This window comes from Salvelinus alpinus, chromosome 11 (genome assembly GCF_045679555.1).
Source record: "Salvelinus alpinus chromosome 11, SLU_Salpinus.1, whole genome shotgun sequence".
Lineage (NCBI taxonomy): Eukaryota > Metazoa > Chordata > Actinopteri > Salmoniformes > Salmonidae > Salvelinus > Salvelinus alpinus.
Genome location: NC_092096.1, coordinates 5,027,341 through 5,052,161, shown reverse-complemented (window position 1 = coordinate 5,052,161; position 24,821 = coordinate 5,027,341). Strand labels below are relative to the sequence as shown.

General features: G+C 51.5%; 1 protein-coding gene across 1 annotated transcript in view; it reads right to left on the bottom strand.

The window, feature by feature from the left end:
- Window positions 1–24,821, bottom strand: part of tbc1d30 (TBC1 domain family, member 30) — a 60,177-nt gene that overhangs the window by 16,142 nt on the left and 19,214 nt on the right. The window contains 3 exon segments of the mRNA XM_071331580.1: window positions 3,958–4,061; window positions 11,839–11,944; window positions 16,479–16,647. Of these exon segments, the coding sequence (XP_071187681.1) occupies window positions 3,958–4,061; window positions 11,839–11,944; window positions 16,479–16,647 (379 nt within the window).

The window sequence follows — 24,821 nt, the reverse complement described above, 5'->3', positions numbered from 1 at the left end:
TACCAGCCCCAGAGACCTCCTCTGGAATACAACATCACTTTACCAGCCCCAGAGACCTCCTCTGGCATACATCATCTTCATCACCCTCAGAGACTTCAACTGGTATACATCACCACCAATATCACCAGCCCACTATAGCTCAGTGTGGTTTGGGTTATTCAGATGCCACTCCAGTTTGGCACCCACAGTCTCTCTACCGCCGGTCGCCGGTCACCCATCTCTACCGCCAGCCAGTAGTCACCCATCTCTACCGCCAGCCAGCAGTCACCTACATTGAAAACATTACTAGACCTGCCGTTGGGGGTGGAGGTGGGGAAGGGTGATGTTGTAGGGACATTAACCAACCTGCCGTTGGAGGTGGAGGTGGGGAAGGGGGTGATGTTGTAGGGACATTAACCAACCTGCCGTTGGAGGTGGAAGTGGGGAAGGGTGATGTTGTAGGGACATTAACCAACCTGCCGTTGGAGGTGGAGGTGGGGAAGGGTGATGTTGTAGGGACATTAACCAACCTGGCGTTGGAGGTGGAGGTGGGGAAGGGGGTGATGTTGTAGGGACATTAACCAACCTGGCGTTGGAGGTGGAGGTGGGGAAGGGTGATGTTGTAGGGACATTAACCAACCTGGCGTTGGAGGTGGAGGTGGGGAAGGGTGATGTTGTAGGGACATTAACCAACCTGCCGGTGGAGGTGGGGAAGGGGGTGATGTTGTAGGGACATTAACCAACCTGGCGTTGGAGGTGGAGGTGGGGAAGGGTGATGTTGTAGGGACATTAACCAACCTGGCGTTGGAGGTGGAGGTGGGGAAGGGTGATGTTGTAGGGACATTAACCAACCTGGCGTTGGAGGTGGAGGTGGGGAAGGGTGATGTTGTAGGGACATTAACCAACCTGGCGTTGGAGGTGGGGAAGGGGGTGATGTTGTAGGGACATTAACCAACCTGGCGTTGGAGGTGGAGGTGGGGAAGGGGGTGATGTTGTAGGGACATTAACCAACCTGCCGGTGGAGGTGGGGAAGGGGGTGATGTTGTAGGGACATTAACCAACCTGGCGTTGGAGGTGGAGGTGGGGAAGGGGGTGATGTTGTAGGGACATTAACCAACCTGCCGTTGGGGGTGGAGGTGGGGAAGGGGGTGATGTTGTAGGGACATTAACCAACCTGCCGTTGGGGGTGGAGGTGGGGAAGGGGGTGATGTTGTAGGGACATTAACCAACCTGGCGTTGGAGGTGGAGGTGGGGAAGGGGGTGATGTTGTAGGGACATTAACCAACCTGCCGTTGGAGGTGGAGGTGGGGAAGGGGGTGATGTTGTAGGGACATTAACCAACCTGCCGTTGGGGGTGGAGGTGGGGAAGGGGGTGATGTTGTAGGGACATTAACCAACCTGGCGTTGGAGGTGGAGGTGGGGAAGGGGGTGATGTTGTAGGGACATTAACCAACCTGCCGTTGGAGGTGGAGGTGGGGAAGGGTGATGTTGTAGGGACATTAACCAACCTGCCGTTGGAGGTGGAGGTGGGGAAGGGGGTGATGTTGTAGGGACATTAACCAACCTGCCGTTGGAGGTGGAGGTGGGGAAGGGTGATGTTGTAGGGACATTAACCAACCTGGCGTTGGAGGTGGAGGTGGGGAAGGGGGTGATGTTGTAGGGACATTAACCAACCTGCCGTTGGGGGTGGAGGTGGGGAAGGGGGTGATGTTGTAGGGACATTAACCAACCTGGCGTTGGAGGTGGAGGTGGGGAAGGGTGATGTTGTAGGGACATTAACCAACCTGGCGTTGGAGGTGGAGGTGGGGAAGGGTGATGTTGTAGGGACATTAACCAACCTGGCGTTGGAGGTGGAGGTGGGGAAGGGTGATGTTGTAGGGACATTAACCAACCTGGCGTTGGAGGTGGGGAAGGGGGTGATGTTGTAGGGACATTAACCAACCTGGCGTTGGAGGTGGAGGTGGGGAAGGGGGTGATGTTGTAGGGACATTAACCAACCTGGCGTTGGAGGTGGGGAAGGGGGTGATGTTGTAGGGACATTAACCAACCTGGCGTTGGAGGTGGAGGTGGGGAAGGGGGTGATGTTGTAGGGACATTAACCAACCTGCCGGTGGAGGTGGGGAAGGGGGTGATGTTGTAGGGACATTAACCAACCTGCCGTTGGAGGTGGAGGTGGAGAAGGGGGTGATGTTGTAGGGACATTAACCAACCTGGCGTTGGAGGTGGGGAAGGGGGTGATGTTGTAGGGACATTAACCAACCTGGCGTTGGAGGTGGAGGTGGGGAAGGGGGTGATGTTGTAGGGACATTAACCAACCTGGCGTTGGAGGTGGGGAAGGGGGTGATGTTGTAGGGACATTAACCAACCTGCCGGTGGAGGTGGGGAAGGGGGTGATGTTGTAGGGACATTAACCAACCTGCCGTTGGAGGTGGAGGTGGAGAAGGGGGTGATGTTGTAGGGACATTAACCAACCTGGCGTTGGGGGTGGAGGTGGGGAAGGGGGTGATGTTGTAGGGACATTAACCAACCTGCCATTGGGGGTGGAGGTGGAGAAGGGGGTGATGTTGTAGGGACATTAACCAACCTGGCGTTGGAGGTGGAGGTGGGGAAGGGGGTGATGTTGTAGGGACATTAACCAACCTGGCGTTGGAGGTGGAGGTGGAGAAGGGGGTGATGTTGTAGGGACATTAACCAACCTGGCGTTGGAGGTGGAGGTGGGGAAGGGGGTGATGTTGTAGGGACATTAACCAACCTGGCGGTGGAGGTGGAGGTGGGGAAGGGGGTGATGTTGTAGGGACATTAACCAACCTGGCGTTGGAGGTGGAGGTGGAGAAGGGGGTGATGTTGTAGGGACATTGACCAACCTGCCGTTGGAGGTGGAGGTGGGGAAGGGGGTGATGTTGTAGGGACATTAACCAACCTGGCGTTGGAGGTGGAGGTGGAGAAGGGGGTGATGTTGTAGGGACATTGACCAACCTGCCGTTGGAGGTGGAGGTGGGGAAGGGGGTGATGTTGTAGGGACATTAACCAACCTGCCGTTGGAGGTGGAGGTGGGGAAGGGGGTGATGTTGTAGGGACATTAACCAACCTGCCGTTGGAGGTGGAGGTGGGGAAGGGGGTGATGTTGTAGGGACATTAACCAACCTGCCGTTGGAGGTGGAGGTGGGGAAGGGTGATGTTGTAGGGACATTAACCAACCTGCCGTTGGAGGTGGAGGTGGGGAAGGGGGTGATGTTGTAGGGACATTAACCAACCTGCCGTTGGAGGTGGAGGTGGGGAAGGGTGGTGTTGTAGGGACATTAACCAACCTGGCGTTGGAGGTGGAGGTGGGGAAGGGGGTGATGTTGTAGGGACATTAACCAACCTGGCGTTGGAGGTGGAGGTGGAGAAGGGGGTGATGTTGTAGGGACATTGACCAACCTGCCGTTGGAGGTGGAGGTGGAGAAGGGGGTGATGTTGTAGGGACATTAACCAACCTGCCGTTGGAGGTGGAGGTGGGGAAGGGGGTGATGTTGTAGGGACATTAACCAACCTGCCGTTGGAGGTGGAGGTGGGGAAGGGTGATGTTGTAGGGACATTAACCAACCTGCCGTTGGAGGTGGAGGTGGGGAAGGGGGTGATGTTGTAGGGACATTGACCAACCTGCCGTTGGAGGTGGAGGTGGGGAAGGGGGTGATGTTGTAGGGACATTAACCAACCTGGCGTTGGAGGTGGAGGTGGGGAAGGGGGTGATGTTGTAGGGACATTAACCAACCTGCCGTTGGGGGTGGAGGTGGGGAAGGGGGTGATGTTGTAGGGACATTAACCAACCTGCCGTTGGAGGTGGAGGTGGGGAAGGGGGTGATGTTGTAGGGACATTAACCAACCTGCCGTTGGAGGTGGAGGTGGGGAAGGGGGTGATGTTGTAGGGACATTGACCAACCTGCCGTTGGAGGTGGAGGTGGGGAAGGGGGTGATGTTGTAGGGACATTGACCAACCTGCCGGTGGGGGTGGAGGTGGGGAAGGGGGTGATGTTGTAGGTGTATTTCTCTCTGAGTTCAGCCAGCTGAGGGAATGGAAACACAGCCATGGAGTACACCGTCTGGAGAGAGAAGAGGGATCAGCAGATTAAACAGCTGGGGAATACAGAGGAGGAGAAAGGACTTTCCCTCCATTATTACATCCATGCATTCTGAATGGTCACGTAGGGCAGGGCCCTTGCAATGCCAGGGTTGTGGGTTCGATTCCCACGAGGGACCAGTACGAACAAATGTGAAAATGTATACACTCACTACTAAGTCTCTCTGGATAAGAGAGTCTGCTAAATGACTCACTACTGAGTCTCTCTGGATAAGAGAGTCTGCTAAATGACTCACTACTAAGTCTCTGGATAAGAGCGTCTGCTAAATGACTCACTACTGAGTCTCTCTGGATCAGAGAGTCTGCTAAATGACTCACTACTGAGTCTCTCTGGATCAGAGAGTCTGCTAAATGACTCACTACTAAGTCTCTCTGGATCAGAGAGTCTGCTAAATGACTCACTACTAAGTCTCTCTGGATAAGAGAGTCTGCTAAATGACTCACTACTAAGTCTCTCTGGATCAGAGTCTGCTAAATGACTCACTACTAAGTCTCTCTGGATAAGAGAGTCTGCTCAATGACTCACTACTAAGTCTCTCTGGATCAGTCTGCTAAATGACTCACTACTAAGTCTCTCTGGATCAGAGTCTGCTAAATGACTCACTACTAAGTCTCTCTGGATCAGAGTCTGCTAAATGACTCACTACTAAGTCTCTCTGGATCAGAGTCTGCTAAATGACTCACTACTAAGTCTCTCTGGATAAGAGAGTCTGCTAAATGACTCACTACTAAGTCTCTCTGGATAAGAGAGTCTGCTAAATGACTCACTACTAAGTCTCTCTGGATAAGAGAGTCTGCTAAATGACTCACTACTAAGTCTCTCTGGATAGGAGAGTCTGCTAAATGACTCACTACTAAGTCTCTCTGGATCAGAGTCTGCTAAATGACTCACTACTAAGTCTCTCTGGATAGGAGAGTCTGCTAAATGACTCACTACTAAGTCTCTCTGGATCAGAGAGTCTGCTAAATGACTCACTACTAAGTCTCTCTGGATAGGAGAGTCTGCTAAATGACTCACTACTAAGTCTCTCTGGATAGGAGAGTCTGCTAAATGACTCACTACTAAGTCTCTCTGGATCAGAGTCTGCTAAATGACTCACTACTAAGTCTCTCTGGATAAGAGAGTCTGCTAAATGACTCACTACTAAGTCTCTCTGGATAAGAGAGTCTGCTAAATGACTCACTACTAAGTCTCTCTGGATAGGAGAGTCTGCTAAATGACTCACTACTAAGTCTCTCTGGATAAGAGAGTCTGCTAAATGACTCACTACTAAGTCTCTCTGGATAAGAGAGTCTGCTAAATGACTCACTAAGTCTCTCTGGATCAGAGTCTGCTAAATGACTCACTAAGTCTCTCTGGATCAGAGAGTCTGCTAAATGACTAATGTAAGATTTGTGGATGTAAATAAAGGTTTTAAAAATGTTTGTGTTAGAGTGGATATACAGTGCGTTCAGAATAGATAGATGACTACTGAATTTACAATGGATTAAATAAAGGTTTTGTTACTGGCCTACACACACACACACATTACCCCATAAAGTCAAAGACCAATTATATTTTTTGAAATGTTTACAAATTATGTAAAAAAATATAATATATGTAAGAGCTGAAATGTCTTGAGTCAATAAGTATTCAACCCCTGTGTTATGTCTAAATAAGATCAGGAGTAAACATGTACTCAACAAGTCACAAATTGCCTGGACTCACTCCGTACAATAATAGTGTTCAACATTATTTTTGAACAATTACCTGTCTGTTCTCCACACATACAATTATCTGTCAGGTCACTCAGTCGAGCACAGAATGTCAAACACAAACCACAAAGACCAGGGAGGTTTTCCAATGCCTCGCAAAAGGCACCTATAGGTAGATGGGTAAAAATAAAATAAAAAGCAGACATTGAATATCCGTTAGAGCATGGTGAAGTTACTACACTATGGCTGGTGTATCAATACACCCAGTTCCTACACAGGCATCCTTAACTCAGTTGCCAGAGAGGAAGGAAACCACTCAGGGATTTCACCACGAGGCCAATGGTGACTTTAAAACAGTTACAGAGTTTAATGGCTGTGATAGGAGAAAAATCCTTTGTTGTGGCACCTGACCACACAACTGATCAGTAGTCCAGGTGCGACAAAACTAGGGCCTGTAGGACCTGCCTTGTTGATAGTGTTGTTAAGAAGGTAGAAACTAGGGCCTGTAGGACCTGCCTTGTTGATAGTGTTGTTAAGAAGGTAGAAACTAGGGCCTGTAGGACCTGCCTTGTTGATAGTGTTGTTAAGAAGGTAGAAACTAGGGCCTGTAGGACCTGCCTTGTTGATAGTGTTGTTAAGAAGGTAGAAACTAGGGCCTGTAGGACCTGCCTTGTTGATAGTGTTGTTAAGAAGGTAGAAACTAGGGCCTGTAGGACCTGCCTTGTTGATAGTGTTGTTAAGAAGGTAGAAACTAGGGCCTGTAGGACCTGCCTTGTTGATAGTGTTGTTAAGAAGGTAGAAACTAGGGCCTGTAGGACCTGCCTTGTTGATAGTGTTGTTAAGAAGGTAGAAACTAGGGCCTGTAGGACCTGCCTTGTTGATAGTGTTGTTAAGAAGGTAGAAACCAGGGCCTGTAGGACCTGCCTTGTTGATAGTGTTGTTAAGAAGGTAGAAACTAGGGCCTGTAGGACCTGCCTTGTTGATAGTGTTGTTAAGAAGGTAGAGACTAGGGCCTGTAGGATCTGCCTTGTTGATAGTGTTGTTAAGAAGGTAGAAACTAGGGCCTGCCTTGTTGATAGTGTTGTTAAGAAGGTAGAAACTAGGGCCTGTAGAACCTGCCTTGTTGATAGTGTTGTTAAGAAGGTAGAAACTAGGGCCTGTAGGACCTGCCTTGTTGATAGTGTTGTTAAGAAGGTAGAAACTAGGGCCTGTAGGACCTGCCTTGTTGATAGTGTTGTTAAGAAGGTAGAAACTAGGGCCTGTAGAACCTGCCTTGTTGATAGTGCTGTTAAGAAGGTAGAAACTAGGGCCTGTAGGACCTGCCTTGTTGATAGTGTTGTTAAGAAGGTAGAAACTAGGGCCTGTAGGACCTGCCTTGTTGATAGTGTTGTTAAGAAGGTAGAAACTAGGGACTGTAGGACCTGCCTTGTTGATAGTGTTGTTAAGAAGGTAGAAACTAGGGCCTGTAGGACCTGCCTTGTTGACAGTGTTGTTAAGAAGGTAGAAACTAGGGACAGTAGGACCTGCCTTGTTGATAGTGTTGTTAAGGTAGAAACTAGGGCCTGTAGAACCTGCCTTGTTGATAGTGTTGTTAAGAAGGTAGAGCATTGCTTTATTATGGACAGACTTCTCCCCATCTTAGCTACTGTTGTATCAATGTGTTTTGGCCATGACAGTTTACAATCCAGAGTTACTCCAAGCAGTTTAGTCATCACAACTTGCTCAATTTCCACATTATTCATTACATGAGGTAGTTGAGGTTTAGGGTTTAGTGAGTGTTTTGTTCCAAATACAATGCTTTTAGTTTTAGAAATATTTAGGTCTAACTTATTCCTTGCCACCCATTCTGAAACTAACTGCAGCTCTTTGTTGAGTGTTGCAGTCATTTCAGTCTCTGTAGTAGCTGACGTGTACAGTGTTGAGTCATCCACATACATAGACACACTGGCTTTACTCAGTCAGTGGCATGTCATCAGTAAATATTGAAACAAGTAAGGGGCCTAGACAGCTGCCCTGGGGAATTCCTGACTCTACCTGGATTATGTTGGAGAGGCTTCCATTAAAGAACCCTCTGTGTTCTGTTAGACAGGTAACTCTTTATCCACATCATAGCAGGGGGTGTAAAGCCATAACACATATGTGTCTTTCCAGCAGCAGAATATGATCAATAATGTCAAAATCTGCACTGAAGTCTAAAAAGACAAAGTATTGACTCAGGGGTGTGAATACTTATGTAAATGAGATATTTCAGCATTTCATTTTTTGTCTAAAACCATGTTTTCACTTTGTCATTATGGGATATTGTGTGCAGATGAGTGAGAATGAAATCTATTTACCCCTTTATTAATTAAGGCTGTATCACCCACGTGAGGTAGCTACAGTCTACGAGGCCGCTCTCCAACCCACGTGAGGGGGCTACGAGGCCGCTCTCCAACCCGCGTGAGGTGGCTACAGTCTACGAGGCCGCTCTCCAACCCGCGTGAGGTGGCTACAGTCCACGAGGTCGCTCTCCAACCCGCGTGAGGTGGCTACAGTCCACGAGGCCGCTCTCCAACCCGCGTGAGGTGGCTACAGTCCACGAGGTCGCTCTCCAACCCGCGTGAGGTGGCTACAGTCCACGAGGTCGCTCTCCAACCCGCGTGAGGTGGCTACAGTCCACGAGGTCGCTCTCCAACCCGCGTGAGGTGGCTACAGTCCACGAGGTCGCTCTCCAACCCGCGTGAGGTGGCTACAGTCCACGAGGTCGCTCTCCAACCCGCGTGAGGTGGCTACAGTCCACGAGGTCGCTCTCCAACCCGCGTGAGGTGGCTACAGTCCACGAGGTCGCTCTCCAACCCGCGTGAGGTGGCTACAGTCCACGAGGTCGCTCTCCAACCCGCGTGAGGTGGCTACAGTCTACGAGGCTGTTCAACATCTCTCACCTGCATGAGGTGGCTACAGTCTACGAGGCTGTTCTCCAACATCTCACCTGCATGAGGTGGCTACAGTCTATGAGGCTGTTCTCCAACATCTCACCTGCATGAGGTGGCTACAGTCTATGAGGCTGTTCTCCAACATCTCACCTGCATGAGGTGGCTACAGTCTATGAGGCTGTTCTCCAACATCTCACCTGCATGAGGTGGCTACAGTCTACGAGGCTGTTCTCCAACATCTCACCTGCATGAGGTGGCTACAGTCTATGAGGCTGTTCTCCAACATCTCACCTGCATGAGGTGGCTACAGTCTACGAGGCTGTTCTCCAACATCTCACCTGCATGAGGTGGCTACAGTCTATGAGGCTGTTCTCCAACATCTCACCTGCATGAGGTGGCTACAGTCTATGAGGCTGTTCTCCAACATCTCACCTGCATGAGGTGGCTACAGTCTGAGGCTGTTCTCCAACATCTCTCACCTGCATGAGGTGGCTACAGTCTATGAGGCTGTTCTCCAACATCTCACCTGCATGAGGTGGCTACAGTCTACGAGGCCGTTCTCCAACATCTCACCTGCATGAGGGGACTACAGTCTATGAGGCTGTTCTCCAACATCTCACCTGCATGAGGTGGCTACAGTCTATGAGGCTGTTCTCCAACATCTCACCTGCATGAGGTGGCTACAGTCTATGAGGCTGTTCTCCAACATCTCACCTGCATGAGGTGGCTACAGTCTATGAGGCTGTTCAACATCTCACCTGCATGAGGTGGCTACAGTCTATGAGGCTGTTCTCCAACATCTCACCTGCATGAGGTGGCTACAGTCTATGAGGCTGTTCTCCAACATCTCACCTGCATGAGGTGGCTACAGTCTATGAGGCTGTTCTCCAACATCTCACCTGCATGAGGTGGCTACAGTCTATGAGGCTGTTCTCCAACATCTCACCTGCATGAGGTGGCTACAGTCTACGAGGCTGTTCTCCAACATCTCACCTGCATGAGGTGGCTACAGTCTACGAGGCTGTTCTCCAACATCTCACCTGCATGAGGTGGCTACAGTCTATGAGGCTGTTCTCCAACATCTCACCTGCATGAGGTGGCTACAGTCTACGAGGCTGTTCTCCAACATCTCACCTGCATGAGGTGGCTACAGTCTATGAGGCTGTTCTCCAACATCTCACCTGCATGAGGTGGCTACAGTCTATGAGGCTGTTCAACATCTCACCTGCATGAGGTGGCTACAGTCTATGAGGCTGTTCTCCAACATCTCACCTGCATGAGGTGGCTACAGTCTATGAGGCTGTTCTCCAACATCTCACCTGCATGAGGTGGCTACAGTCTACGAGGCTGTTCTCCAACATCTCACCTGCATGAGGTGACTACAGTCTATGAGGCTGTTCAACATCTCACCTGCATGAGGTGGCTACAGTCTATGAGGCTGTTCTCCAACATCTCACCTGCATGAGGTGGCTACAGTCTACGAGGCTGTTCTCCAACATCTCACCTGCATGAGGTGGCTACAGTCTATGAGGCTGTTCAACATCTCACCTGCATGAGGTGGCTACAGTCTACGAGGCTGTTCTCCAACATCTCACCTGCATGAGGGGACTACAGTCTACGAGGCTGTTCTCCAACATCTCACCTGCATGAGGGGACTACAGTCTATGAGGCTGTTCTCCAACATCTCACCTGCATGAGGTGACTACAGTCTACGAGGCTGTTCTCCAACATCTCACCTGCATGAGGTGGCTACAGTCTATGAGGCTGTTCTCCAACATCTCACCTGCATGAGGTGACTACAGTCTATGAGGCTGTTCTCCAACATCTCACCTGCATGAGGTGACTACAGTCTATGAGGCTGTTCTCCAACATCTCACCTGCATGAGGTGACTACAGTCTATGAGGCTGTTCTCCAACATCTCACCTGCATGAGGTGGCTACAGTCTATGAGGCTGTTCTCCAACATCTCACCTGCATGAGGTGACTACAGTCTATGAGGCTGTTCTCCAACATCTCACCTGCATGAGGTGACTACAGTCTATGAGGCTGTTCTCCAACATCTCACCTGCATGAGGTGGCTACAGTCTATGAGGCTGTTCTCCAACATCTCACCTGCATGAGGTGACTACAGTCTACGAGGCTGTTCTCCAACATCTCACCTGCATGAGGTGACTACAGTCTACGAGGCTGTTCTCCAACATCTCTCACCTGCATGAGGTGACTACAGTCTACGAGGCTGTTCTCCAACATCTCACCTGCATGAGGGGACTACAGTCTACGAGGCTGTTCTCCAACATCTCACCTGCATGAGGTGGCTACAGTCTATGAGGCTGTTCAACATCTCACCTGCATGAGGTGGCTACAGTCTATGAGGCTGTTCTCCAACATCTCACCTGCATGAGGTGACTACAGTCTATGAGGCTGTTCTCCAACATCTTACCTGCATGAGGTGGCTACAGTCTACGAGGCTGTTCTCCAACATCTCACCTGCATGAGGTGGCTACAGTCTATGAGGCTGTTCTCCAACATCTCACCTGCATGAGGTGGCTACAGTCTACGAGGCCGTTATCCAACATCTCACCTGCATGAGGTGGCTACAGTCTATGAGGCTGTTCTCCAACATCTCACCTGCATGAGGGGACTACAGTCTATGAGGCTGTTCTCCAACATCTCACCTGCATGAGGGGACTACAGTCTATGAGGCTGTTCAACATCTCACCTGCATGAGGTGGCTACAGTCTATGAGGCTGTTCTCCAACATCTCACCTGCATGAGGTGACTACAGTCTATGAGGCTGTTCAACATCTCACCTGCATGAGGTGGCTACAGTCTATGAGGCTGTTCTCCAACATCTCACCTGCATGAGGTGGCTACAGTCTATGAGGCTGTTCAACATCTCACCTGCATGAGGTGGCTACAGTCTATGAGGCTGTTCTCCAACATCTCACCTGCATGAGGTGACTACAGTCTATGAGGCTGTTCAACATCTCACCTGCATGAGGTGGCTACAGTCTATGAGGCTGTTCAACATCTCACCTGCATGAGGTGGCTACAGTCTATGAGGCTGTTCTCCAACATCTCACCTGCATGAGGTGACTACAGTCTACGAGGCTGTTCTCCAACATCTCTCACCTGCATGAGGTGACTACAGTCTATGAGGCTGTTCTCCAACATCTCCTGAGTGATCCATCCCATGGTGCTGTAGAAGTCGTCTGCGGTCTGACAGTACTCTATATGCCTGGAGGAGATGGGGGGAACACAGGTTATAATGTGTAGGGGTTATAGTGTGTAGGGGTTAGGGTTAGAGTGTGTAGGGGTTAGGGTTAGAGTGTGTAGGGGTTATAGTGTGTAGGGGTTATAGTGTGTAGGGGTTAGGGTTAGAGTGTGTAGGGGTTAGGGTTAGAGTGTGTAGGGGTCAGGGTTATAGTGTCTAGGGGTTAGGGTTATAGTGTGTAGGGGTTAGGGTTATAGTGTGTAGGGGTTATAGTGTGTAGGGGTCAGGGTTATAGTGTGTAGGGGTTAGGGTTATAGTGTGTAGGGGTTATAGTGTCTAGGGGTTAGGGTTATAGTGTGTAGGGGTTAGGGTTATAGTGTGTAGGGGTTATCGTGTGTAGGGGTTAGGGTTATAGTGTGTAGGGGTTATAGTGTGTAGGGGTTAGGGTTATAGTGTGTAGGGGTTATAGTGTGTAGGGGTTAGGGTTATAGTGTGTAGGGGTTATAGTGTGTAGGGTTTAGGGTTATAGTGTGTAGGGGTTAGGGTTATAGTGTGTAGGGGTTAGGGTTATAGTGTGTAGGGGTTAGGTGTGTAGGGTGTGTAGGGGTTAAGGGGTTAGGGTTATAGTGTGTAGGGGTTAGGGTTATAGTGTGTAGGGGTTAGGGTTAGAGTGTGTAGGGGTTAGGGTTAGTGTGTAGGGGTCAGGGTTATAGTGTCTAGGGGTTAGGGTTATAGTGTGTAGGGGTTATAGTGTGTAGGGGTCAGGGTTATAGTGTGTAGGGGTTATCGTGTGTAGGGGTTAGGGTTATAGTGTGTAGGGGTTATAGTGTGTAGGGGTCAGGGTTATAGTGTGTAGGGTTTAGGGTTATAGTGTGTAGGGGTTAGGGTTATAGTGTGTAGGGGTTAGGGTTATAGTGTGTAGGGGTCAGGGTTATAGTGTCTAGGGGTTAGGGTTATAGTGTGTAGGGTTTAGGGTTATAGTGTGTAGGGGTTAGGGTTATAGTGTGTAGGGGTTAGGGTTATAGTGTGTAGGGGTTAGGGTTATAGTGTGTAGGGGTTAGGGTTATAGTGTGTAGGGGTTATAGTGTGTAGGGGTTAGGGTTATAGTGTGTAGGGGTTAGGGTTATAGTGTGTAGGGGTTAGGGTTATAGTGTGTAGGGGTTAGGGTTATAGTGTGTAGGGGTTAGGGTTATAGTGTGTAGGGGTTATAGTGTGTAGGGGTTAGGGTTATAGTGTGTAGGGGTTAGGGTTATAGTGTCTAGGGGTTAGGGTTATAGTGTGTAGGGGTTATAGTGTCTAGGGGTTAGGGTTATAGTGTCTAGGGGTTATAGTGTGTAGGGGTTAGGGTTATAGTGTGTAGGGGTTATAGTGTCTAGGGGTTAGGGTTATAGTGTGTAGGGGTTATAGTGTGTAGGGGTTAGGGTTATAGTGTGTAGGGGTTATAGTGTGTAAGGGTTATAGTGTGTAAGGGTTATAGTGTGTAGGGGTTATAGTGTCTAGGGGTTAGGGTTATAGTGTCTAGGGGTTAGGGTTATAGTGTGTAGGGGTTATAGTGTGTAGGGTTTAGGGTTATAGTGTCTAGGGGTTAGGGTTATAGTGTGTAGGGGTTATAGTGTGTAGGGGTTAGGGTTATAGTGTGTAGGGGTTATAGTGTGTAAGGGTTATAGTGTGTAAGGGTTATAGTGTGTAGGGGTTATAGTGTCTAGGGGTTAGGGTTATAGTGTCTAGGGGTTAGGGTTATAGTGTGTAGGGGTTATAGTGTGTAGGGTTTAGGGTTATAGTGTGTAGGGGTTATAGTGTCTAGGGGTTAGGGTTATAGTGTGTAGGGGTTATAGTGTGTAGGGGTTAGGGTTATAGTGTGTAGGGGTTTATAGTGTGTAGGGGTTATAGTGTGTAGGGGTTTATAGTGTGTAGGGGTTAGGGTTATAGTGTGTAGGGGTTATAGTGTCTAGGGGTTAGGGTTATAGTGTGTAGGGGTTAGGGTTATAGTGTGTAGGGGTTATCGTGTGTAGGGGTTAGGGTTATAGTGTGTAGGGGTTATAGTGTCTAGGGGTTATGGTTATAGTGTGTAGGGGTTATAGTGTGTAGGGGTTAGGGTTATAGTGTGTAGGGGTTATAGTGTGTAGGGTTTAGGGTTATAGTGTGTAGGGGTTAGGGTTATAGTGTGTAGGGGTTAGGGTTATAGTGTGTAGGGGTTAGGGTTATAGTGTGTAGGGGTTATAGTGTGTAGGGGTTAGGGTTATAGTGTGTAGGGGTTAGGGTTATAGTGTGTAGGGGTTAGGGTTAGAGTGTGTAGGGGTTAGGGTTAGTGTGTAGGGGTCAGGGTTATAGTGTCTAGGGGTTAGGGTTATAGTGTGTAGGGGTTATAGTGTGTAGGGGTCAGGGTTATAGTGTGTAGGGGTTATCGTGTGTAGGGGTTAGGGTTATAGTGTGTAGGGGTTATAGTGTGTAGGGGTCAGGGTTATAGTGTGTAGGGTTTAGGGTTATAGTGTGTAGGGGTTAGGGTTATAGTGTGTAGGGGTTAGGGTTATAGTGTGTAGGGGTCAGGGTTATAGTGTCTAGGGGTTAGGGTTATAGTGTGTAGGGTTTAGGGTTATAGTGTGTAGGGGTTAGGGTTATAGTGTGTAGGGGTTAGGGTTATAGTGTGTAGGGGTTAGGGTTATAGTGTGTAGGGGTTAGGGTTATAGTGTGTAGGGGTTATAGTGTGTAGGGGTTAGGGTTATAGTGTGTAGGGGTTAGGGTTATAGTGTGTAGGGGTTAGGGTTATAGTGTGTAGGGGTTAGGGTTATAGTGTGTAGGGGTTAGGGTTATAGTGTGTAGGGGTTATAGTGTGTAGGGGTTAGGGTTATAGTGTGTAGGGGTTAGGGTTATAGTGTCTAGGGGTTAGGGTTATAGTGTGTAGGGGTTATAGTGTCTAGGGGTTAGGGTTATAGTGTCTAGGGGTTATAGTGTGTAGGGGTTAGGGTTATAGTGTGTAGGGGTTATAGTGTCTAGGGGTTAGGGTTATAGTGTGTAGGGGTTATAGTGTGTAGGGGTTAGGGTTATAGTGTGTAGGGGTTATAGTGTGTAAGGGTTATAGTGTGTAAGGGTTATAGTGTGTAGGGGTTATAGTGTCTAGGGGTTAGGGTTATAGTGTCTAGGGGTTAGGGTTATAGTGTGTAGGGGTTATAGTGTGTAGGGTTTAGGGTTATAGTGTCTAGGGGTTAGGGTTATAGTGTGTAGGGGTTATAGTGTGTAGGGGTTAGGGTTATAGTGTGTAGGGGTTATAGTGTGTAAGGGTTATAGTGTGTAAGGGTTATAGTGTGTAGGGGTTATAGTGTCTAGGGGTTAGGGTTATAGTGTCTAGGGGTTAGGGTTATAGTGTGTAGGGGTTATAGTGTGTAGGGTTTAGGGTTATAGTGTGTAGGGGTTATAGTGTCTAGGGGTTAGGGTTATAGTGTGTAGGGGTTATAGTGTGTAGGGTTTAGGGTTATAGTGTCTAGGGGTTAGGGTTATAGTGTGTAGGGTTTAGGGTTATAGTGTGTAGGGTTTAGGGTTATAGTGTGTAGGGGTTAGGGTTATAGTGTGTAGGGGTTATAGTGTGTAGGGGTTAGGGTTATAGTGTGTAGGGGTTAGGGTTATAGTGTCTAGGGGTTAGGGTTATAGTGTGTAGGGGTTATAGTGTCTAGGGGTTAGGGTTATAGTGTCTAGGGGTTATAGTGTGTAGGGGTTAGGGTTATAGTGTGTAGGGGTTATAGTGTCTAGGGGTTAGGGTTATAGTGTGTAGGGGTTATAGTGTGTAGGGGTTAGGGTTATAGTGTGTAGGGGTTATAGTGTGTAAGGGTTATAGTGTGTAAGGGTTATAGTGTGTAGGGGTTATAGTGTCTAGGGGTTAGGGTTATAGTGTCTAGGGGTTAGGGTTATAGTGTGTAGGGGTTATAGTGTGTAGGGTTTAGGGTTATAGTGTCTAGGGGTTAGGGTTATAGTGTGTAGGGGTTATAGTGTGTAGGGGTTAGGGTTATAGTGTGTAGGGGTTATAGTGTGTAAGGGTTATAGTGTGTAAGGGTTATAGTGTGTAGGGGTTATAGTGTCTAGGGGTTAGGGTTATAGTGTCTAGGGGTTAGGGTTATAGTGTGTAGGGGTTATAGTGTGTAGGGGTTAGGGTTATAGTGTGTAGGGGTTATAGTGTCTAGGGGTTAGGGTTATAGTGTGTAGGGGTTATAGTGTGTAGGGGTTAGGGTTAGTGTCTAGGGGTTAGGGTTATAGTGTGTAGGGTTTAGGGTTATAGTGTGTAGGGTTTAGGGTTATAGTGTCTAGGGGTTAGGGTTATAGTGTGTAGGGTTTAGGGTTATAGTGTGTAGGGTTTAGGGTTATAGTGTGTAGGGTTTAGGGTTATAGTGTCTAGGGGTTAGGGTTATAGTGTGTAGGGTTTAGGGTTATAGTGTCTAGGGGTTAGGGTTATAGTGTGTAGGGGTTAGAGTGTGTAGGGGTCAGGGTTATAGTGTGTAGGGGTTAGAGTGTGTAGGGGTTAGGGTTATAGTGTGTAGGGGTTATAGTGTGTAGGGGTTAGGGTACTCACTCCTCCAGGTGAGACCAGATAGCCAGAGCCACCCTCAGCAGAACCTCAGAACCTTCGAAGAACACAGAGTCCCAGATCTTCAGCACGGTGTTGTGGGGCAGGCAGGTAGCAAACATGGTCAGAAACCACTGCATCGTGAACACGTTGGTCAGAGGAGGCTCGTAGCTGCCTGTAAGACACACGCTGGCGTTAGTCAGGGCAGGCAGGTAGCAAACATGGTCAGAAACCACTGCATCGTGAACACGTTGGTCAGAGGAGGCTCGTAGCTGCCTGTAACACACACCGGCGTTAGTCAGGGCAGGCACGTAGCAAACATGGTCAGAAACCACTGCATCGTGAACACGTTGGTCAGAGGAGGCTCGTAGCTGCCTGTAAGACACACGCTGGCGTTAGTCAGGGGAGTTGCAGCGGTCCGTATGACAGAGACAGCGTTAGTCAGGGGAGTTGTAGCGGTCCGTATGACAGAGACAGCGTTAGTCAGGGGAGTGGTAGCGGTCCGTATGACAGAGACAGCGTTAGTCAGGGGAGTGGTAGCGGTCCGTATGACAGAGACAGCGTTAGTCAGGGGAGTGGTAGCGGTCCGTAGGACAGAGACAGCGTTAGTCAGGGGAGTCGTAGCGGTCCGTATGACAGAGACAGCGTTAGTCAGGGGAGTGGTAGCGGTCCGTAGGACAGAGACAGCGTTAGTCAGGGGAGTGGTAGCGGTCCGTATGACAGAGACAGCGTTAGTCAGGGGAGTCGTAGCGGTCCGTATGACAGAGACAGCGTTAGTCAGGGGAGTCGTAGCGGTCCGTATGACAGAGACAGCGTTAGTCAGGGGAGTCGTAGCGGTCCGTATGACAGAGACAGCGTTAGTCAGGGGAGTGGTAGCGGTCCGTATGACAGAGACAGCGTTAGTCAGGGGAGTGGTAGCGGTCCGTATGACAGAGACAGCGTTAGTCAGGGGAGTGGTAGCGGTCCGTATGACAGAGACAGCGTTAGTCAGGGGAGTGGTAGCGGTCCGTAGGACAGAGACAGCGTTAGTCAGGGGAGTGGTAGTGGTCCGTATGACAGAGACAGCGTTAGTCAGGGGAGTGGTAGCGGTCCGTAGGACAGAGACAGCGTTAGTCAGGGGAGTGGTAGCGGTCCGTATGACAGAGACAGCGTTAGTCAGGGGAGTGGTAGTGGTCCGTAGGACAGAGACAGCGTTAGTCAGGGGAGTGGTAGCGGTCCGTAGGACAGAGACAGCGTTAGTCAGGGGAGTGGTAGCGGTCAGGGGAGTTGTAGCGGTCCGTAGGACAGAGACAGCGTTAGTCAGGGGAGTGGTAGCGGTCCGTAGGACAGAGACAGCGTTAGTCAGGGGAGTGGTAGCGGTCAGGGGAGTTGTAGCGGTCCGTATGACAGAGACAGCGTTAGTCAGGGGAGTGGTAGTGGTCCGTATGACAGAGACAGCGTTAGTCAGGGGAGTGGTAGTGGTCCGTAGGACAGAGACAGCGTTAGTCAGGGGAGTGGTAGCGGTCCGTAGGACAGAGACAGCGTTAGTCAGGGGAGTCGTAGCGGTCAGGGGAGTTGTAGCGGTCCGTATGACAGAGACAGCGTTAGTCAGGGGAGTCGTAGCGGTCAGGGGAGTGGTAGTGGTCCGTATGACAGAGACAGCGTTAGTCAGGGGAGTGGTAGCGGTCCGTATGACAGAGACAGCGTTAGTCAGGGGAGTGGTAGCGGTCCGTATGACAGAGACAGCGTTAGTCAGGGGAGTGGTAGCGGTCCGTATGACAGAGACAGCGTTAGTCAGGGGAGTGGTAGCGGTCCGTATGACAGAGACAGCGTTAGTCAGGGGAGTCGTAGCGGTCCGTATGACAGAGACAGCGTTAGTCAGGGGAGTGGTAGCGGTCCGTATGACAGAGACAGCGTTAGTCAGGGGAGTCGTAGTGGTCCGTATGACAGAGACAGCGTTAGTCAGGGGAGTCGTAGCGGTCCGTATGACAGAGACAGCGTTAGTCAGGGGAGTCGTAGCGGTCCGTATGACAGAGACAGCGTTAGTCAGGGGAGTTGTAGTGGTCCGTATGACAGAGACAGCGTTAGTCAGGGGAGTGGTAGCGGTCCGTATGACAGAGACAGCGTTAGTCAGGGGAGTGGTAGTGGTCCGTAGGACAGAGACAGCGTTAGTCAGGGGAGTGGTAGTGGTCCGTATGACAGAGACAGCGTTAGTCAGGGGAGTGGTAGTGGTCCGTAACACAGAGACAGCGTTAGTCAGGGGAGTGGTAGTGGTCCGTATGACAGAGACAGCGTTAGTCAGGGGAGTGGTAGCGGTCCGTATGACAGAGACAGCGTTAGTCAGGGGAGTGGTAGCGGTCCGTATGACAGAGACAGCGTTAGTCAGGGGAGTGGTAGTGGTCCGTATGACAGAGACAGCGTTAGTCAGGGGAGTCGTAGCGGTCCGTATGACAGAGACAACGTTAGTCAGGGGAGTGGTAGCGGTCCGTATGACAGAGACAGCGTTAGTCAGGGGAGTGGTAGCGGTCCGTATGACAGAGACAGCGTTAGTCAGGGGAGTGGTAGTGGTCCGTAGGACAGAGACAGCGTTAGTCAGGGGAGTGGTAGTGGTCCGTATGACAGAGACAGCGTTAGTCAGGGGAGTGGTAGCGGTCCGTATGACAGAGACAGCGTTAGTCAGGGGAGTCGTAGCGGTCCGTATGACAGAGACAGCGTTAGTCAGGGGAGTGGTAGCGGTCCGTATGACAGAGACAGCGTTAGTCAGGGGAGTCGTAGCGGTCAGGGGAGTTGTAGCGGTCCGTATGACAGAGACAGCGTTAGTCAGGGGAGTCGTAGCGGTCCGTATGACAGAGACAGCGTTAGTCAGGGGAGTCGTAGCGGTCCGTATGACAGAGACAGCGTTAGTCAGGGGAGTCGTAGCGGTCCGTATGACAGAGACAGCGTTAGTCAGGGGAGTGGTAGCGGTCCGTATGACAGAGACAGCGTTAGTCAGGGGAGTGGTAGCGGTCCGTATGACAGAGACAGCGTTAGTCAGGGGAGTGGTAGCGGTCCGTATGACAGAGACAGCGTTAGTCAGGGGAGTGGTAGCGGTCCGTATGACAGAGACAGCGTTAGTCAGGGGAGTGGTAGCGGTCCGTATGACAGAGACAGCGTTAGTCAGGGGAGTGGTAGCGGTCCGTATGACAGAGACAGCGTTAGTCAGGGGAGTGGTAGCGGTCCGTATGACAGAGACAGCGTTAGTCAGGGGAGTGGTAGCGGTCCGTATGACAGAGACAGCGTTAGTCAGGGGAGTGGTAGCGGTCCGTATGACAGAGACAGCGTTAGTCAGGGGAGTTGTAGCGGTCCGTATGACAGAGACAGCGTTAGTCAGGGGAGTGGTAGCGGTCCGTAGGACAGAGACAGCGTTAGTCAGGGGAGTCGTAGCGGTCCGTATGACAGAGACAGCGTTAGTCAGGGGAGTGGTAGCGGTCCGTATGACAGAGACAGCGTTAGTCAGGGGAGTGGTAGCGGTCCGTATGACAGAGACAGCGTTAGTCAGGGGAGTCGTAGCGGTCCGTATGACAGAGACAGCGTTAGTCAGGGGAGTGGTAGCGGTCCGTATGACAGAGACAGCGTTAGTCAGGGGAGTGGTAGTGGTCCGTATGACAGAGACAGCGTTAGTCAGGGGAGTTGTAGCGGTCCGTATGACAGAGACAGCGTTAGTCAGGGGAGTCGTAGCGGTCCGTATGACAGAGACAGCGTTAGTCAGGGGAGTCGTAGCGGTCCGTATGACAGAGACAGCGTTAGTCAGGGGAGTGGTAGCGGTCCGTATGACAGAGACAGCGTTAGTCAGGGGAGTCGTAGTGGTCCGTATGACAGAGACAGCGTTAGTCAGGGGAGTGGTAGCGGTCCGTATGACAGAGACAGCGTTAGTCAGGGGAGTGGTAGCGGTCCGTAGGACAGAGACAGCGTTAGTCAGGGGAGTCGTAGTGGTCCGTATGACAGAGACAGCGTTAGTCAGGGGAGTGGTAGTGGTCCGTAACACAGAGACAGCGTTAGTCAGGGGAGTTGTAGCGGTCCGTATGACAGAGACAGCGTTAGTCAGGGGAGTCGTAGCGGTCCGTATGACAGAGACAGCGTTAGTCAGGGGAGTCGTAGCGGTCCGTAGGACAGAGACAGCGTTAGTCAGGGGAGTGGTAGCGGTCCGTATGACAGAGACAGCGTTAGTCAGGGGAGTGGTAGCGGTCCGTATGACAGAGACAGCGTTAGTCAGGGGAGTCGTAGCGGTCCGTATGACAGAGACAGCGTTAGTCAGGGGAGTTGTAGCGGTCCGTATGACAGAGACAGCGTTAGTCAGGGGAGTGGTAGCGGTCCGTATGACAGAGACAGCGTTAGTCAGGGGAGTGGTAGCGGTCCGTATGACAGAGACAGCGTTAGTCAGGGGAGTCGTAGCGGTCCGTATGACAGAGACAGCGTTAGTCAGGGGAGTGGTAGCGGTCCGTATGACAGAGACAGCGTTAGTCAGGGGAGTGGTAGCGGTCCGTATGACAGAGACAGCGTTAGTCAGGGGAGTCGTAGCGGTCCGTATGACAGAGACAGCGTTAGTCAGGGGAGTGGTAGCGGTCCGTATGACAGAGACAGCGTTAGTCAGGGGAGTCGTAGCGGTCCGTATGACAGAGACAACGTTAGTCAGGGGAGTTGTAGCGGTCCGTATGACAGAGACAGCGTTAGTCAGGGGAGTCGTAGCGGTCCGTATGACAGAGACAGCGTTAGTCAGGGGAGTGGTAGCGGTCCGTATGACAGAGACAGCGTTAGTCAGGGGAGTGGTAGCGGTCCGTATGACAGAGACAGCGTTAGTCAGGGGAGTCGTAGCGGTCCGTATGACAGAGACAGCGTTAGTCAGGGGAGTGGTAGTGGTCCGTATGACAGAGACAGCGTTAGTCAGGGGAGTTGTAGCGGTCCGTATGACAGAGACAGCGTTAGTCAGGGGAGTTGTAGCGGTCCGTATGACAGAGACAGCGTTAGTCAGGGGAGTGGTAGCGGTCCGTATGACAGAGACAGCGTTAGTCAGGGGAGTTGTAGCGGTCCGTATGACAGAGACAGCGTTAGTCAGGGGAGTTGTAGTGGTCCGTATGACAGAGACAGCGTTAGTCAGGGGAGTTGTAGCGGTCCGTATGACAGAGACAGCGTTAGTCAGGGGAGTGGTAGCGGTCCGTATGACAGAGACAGCGTTAGTCAGGGGAGTGGTAGCGGTCCGTATGACAGAGACAGCGTTAGTCAGGGGAGTGGTAGCGGTCCGTATGACAGAGACAGCGTTAGTCAGGGGAGTCGTAGCGGTCCGTATGACAGAGACAGCGTTAGTCAGGGGAGTCGTAGCGGTCCGTATGACAGAGACAGCGTTAGTCAGGGGAGTCGTAGCGGTCAGGGGAGTTGTAGCGGTCCGTATGACAGAGACAGCGTTAGTCAGGGGAGTCGTAGCGGTCCGTAACACAGAGACAGCGTTAGTCAGGGGAGTCGTAGCGGTCCGTATGACAGAGACAGCGTTAGTCAGGGGAGTGGTAGCGGTCCGTAGGACAGAGACAGCGTTAGTCAGGGGAGTCGTAGCGGTCCGTATGACAGAGACAGCGTTAGTCAGGGGAGTGGTAGCGGTCCGTATGACAGAGACAGCGTTAGTCAGGGGAGTTGTAGCGGTCCGTATGACAGAGACAGCGTTAGTCAGGGGAGTCGTAGCGGTCCGTATGACAGAGACAGCGTTAGTCAGGGGAGTGGTAGCGGTCCGTATGACAGAGACAGCGTTAGTCAGGGGAGTGGTAGCGGTCCGTATGACAGAGACAGCGTTAGTCAGGGGAGTGGTAGCGGTCCGTATGACAGAGACAGCGTTAGTCAGGGGAGTGGTAGTGGTCCGTATGACAGAGACAGCGTTAGTCAGGGGAGTTGTAGCGGTCCGTATGACAGAGACAGCGTTAGTCAGGGGAGTTGTAGCGGTCCGTATGACAGAGACAGCGTTAGTCAGGGGAGTGGTAGTGGTCCGTATGACAGAGACAGCGTTAGTCAGGGGAGTGGTAGCGGTCCGTATGACAGAGACAGCGTTAGTCAGGGGAGTTGTAGTGGTCCGTATGACAGAGACAGCGTTAGTCAGGGGAGTTGTAGCGGTCCGTATGACAGAGACAGCGTTAGTCAGGGGAGTGGTAGCGGTCCGTATGACAGAGACAGCGTTAGTCAGGGGAGTGGTAGCGGTCCGTATGACAGAGACAGCGTTAGTCAGGGGAGTGGTAGCGGTCCGTATGACAGAGACAGCGTTAGTCAGGGGAGTCGTAGCGGTCCGTATGACAGAGACAGCGTTAGTCAGGGGAGTCGTAGCGGTCCGTATGACAGAGACAGCGTTAGTCAGGGGAGTCGTAGCGGTCAGGGGAGTTGTAGCGGTCCGTATGACAGAGACAGCGTTAGTCAGGGGAGTCGTAGCGGTCCGTAACACAGAGACAGCGTTAGTCAGGGGAGTCGTAGCGGTCCGTATGACAGAGACAGCGTTAGTCAGGGGAGTGGTAGCGGTCCGTAGGACAGAGACAGCGTTAGTCAGGGGAGTCGTAGCGGTCCGTATGACAGAGACAGCGTTAGTCAGGGGAGTGGTAGCGGTCCGTATGACAGAGACAGCGTTAGTCAGGGGAGTGGTAGCGGTCCGTATGACAGAGACAGCGTTAGTCAGGGGAGTGGTAGCGGTCCGTATGACAGAGACAGCGTTAGTCAGGGGAGTCGTAGTGGTCCGTATGACAGAGACAGCGTTAGTCAGGGGAGTGGTAGTGGTCCGTATGACAGAGACAGCGTTAGTCAGGGGAGTGGTAGCGGTCCGTATGACAGAGACAGCGTTAGTCAGGGGAGTGGTAGTGGTCCGTATGACAGAGACAGCGTTAGTCAGGGGAGTCGTAGCGGTCCGTATGACAGAGACAGCGTTAGTCAGGGGAGTGGTAGCGGTCCGTAGGACAGAGACAGCGTTAGTCAGGGGAGTTGTAGCGGTCCGTATGACAGAGACAGCGTTAGTCAGGGGAGTTGTAGCGGTCCGTATGACAGAGACAGCGTTAGTCAGGGGAGTGGTAGCGGTCCGTATGACAGAGACAGCGTTAGTCAGGGGAGTCGTAGCGGTCCGTATGACAGAGACAGCGTTAGTCAGGGGAGTCGTAGCGGTCCGTATGACAGAGACAGCGTTAGTCAGGGGAGTTGTAGCGGTCCGTATGACAGAGACAGCGTTAGTCAGGGGAGTGGTAGCGGTCCGTATGACAGAGACAGCGTTAGTCAGGGGAGTGGTAGCGGTCCGTAGGACAGAGACAGCGTTAGTCAGGGGAGTCGTAGCGGTCCGTATGACAGAGACAGCGTTAGTCAGGGGAGTTGTAGCGGTCCGTATGACAGAGACAGCGTTAGTCAGGGGAGTGGTAGCGGTCCGTATGACAGAGACAGCGTTAGTCAGGGGAGTGGTAGCGGTCCGTATGACAGAGACAGCGTTAGTCAGGGGAGTGGTAGCGGTCCGTAGGACAGAGACAGCGTTAGTCAGGGGAGTGGTAGTGGTCCGTATGACAGAGACAGCGTTAGTCAGGGGAGTGGTAGCGGTCCGTAGGACAGAGACAGCGTTAGTCAGGGGAGTGGTAGTGGTCCGTATGACAGAGACAGCGTTAGTCAGGGGAGTGGTAGTGGTCCGTAGGACAGAGACAGCGTTAGTCAGGGGAGTGGTAGCGGTCCGTAGGACAGAGACAGCGTTACTCAGGGGAGTCGTAGCGGTCCGTATGACAGAGACAGCGTTAGTCAGGGGAGTCGTAGCGGTCCGTATGACAGAGACAGCGTTAGTCAGGGGAGTTGTAGCGGTCCGTATGACAGAGACAGCGTTAGTCAGGGGAGTCGTAGCGGTCAGGGGAGTTGTAGCGGTCCGTATGACAGAGACAGCGTTAGTCAGGGGAGTCGTAGCGGTCAGGGGAGTTGTAGCGGTCCGTATGACAGAGACAGCGTTAGTCAGGGGAGTCGTAGCGGTCAGGGGAGTTGTAGCGGTCCGTATGACAGAGACAGCGTTAGTCAGGGGAGTCGTAGTGGTCCGTATGACAGAGACAGCGTTAGTCAGGGGAGTCGTAGTGGTCCGTATGACAGAGACAGCGTTAGTCAGGGGAGTGGTAGCGGTCCGTATGACAGAGACAGCGTTAGTCAGGGGAGTGGTAGCGGTCCGTATGACAGAGACAGCGTTAGTCAGGGGAGTGGTAGCGGTCCGTAGGACAGAGACAGCGTTAGTCAGGGGAGTGGTAGTGGTCCGTATGACAGAGACAGCGTTAGTCAGGGGAGTGGTAGCGGTCCGTATGACAGAGACAGCGTTAGTCAGGGGAGTTGTAGCGGTCCGTATGACAGAGACAGCGTTAG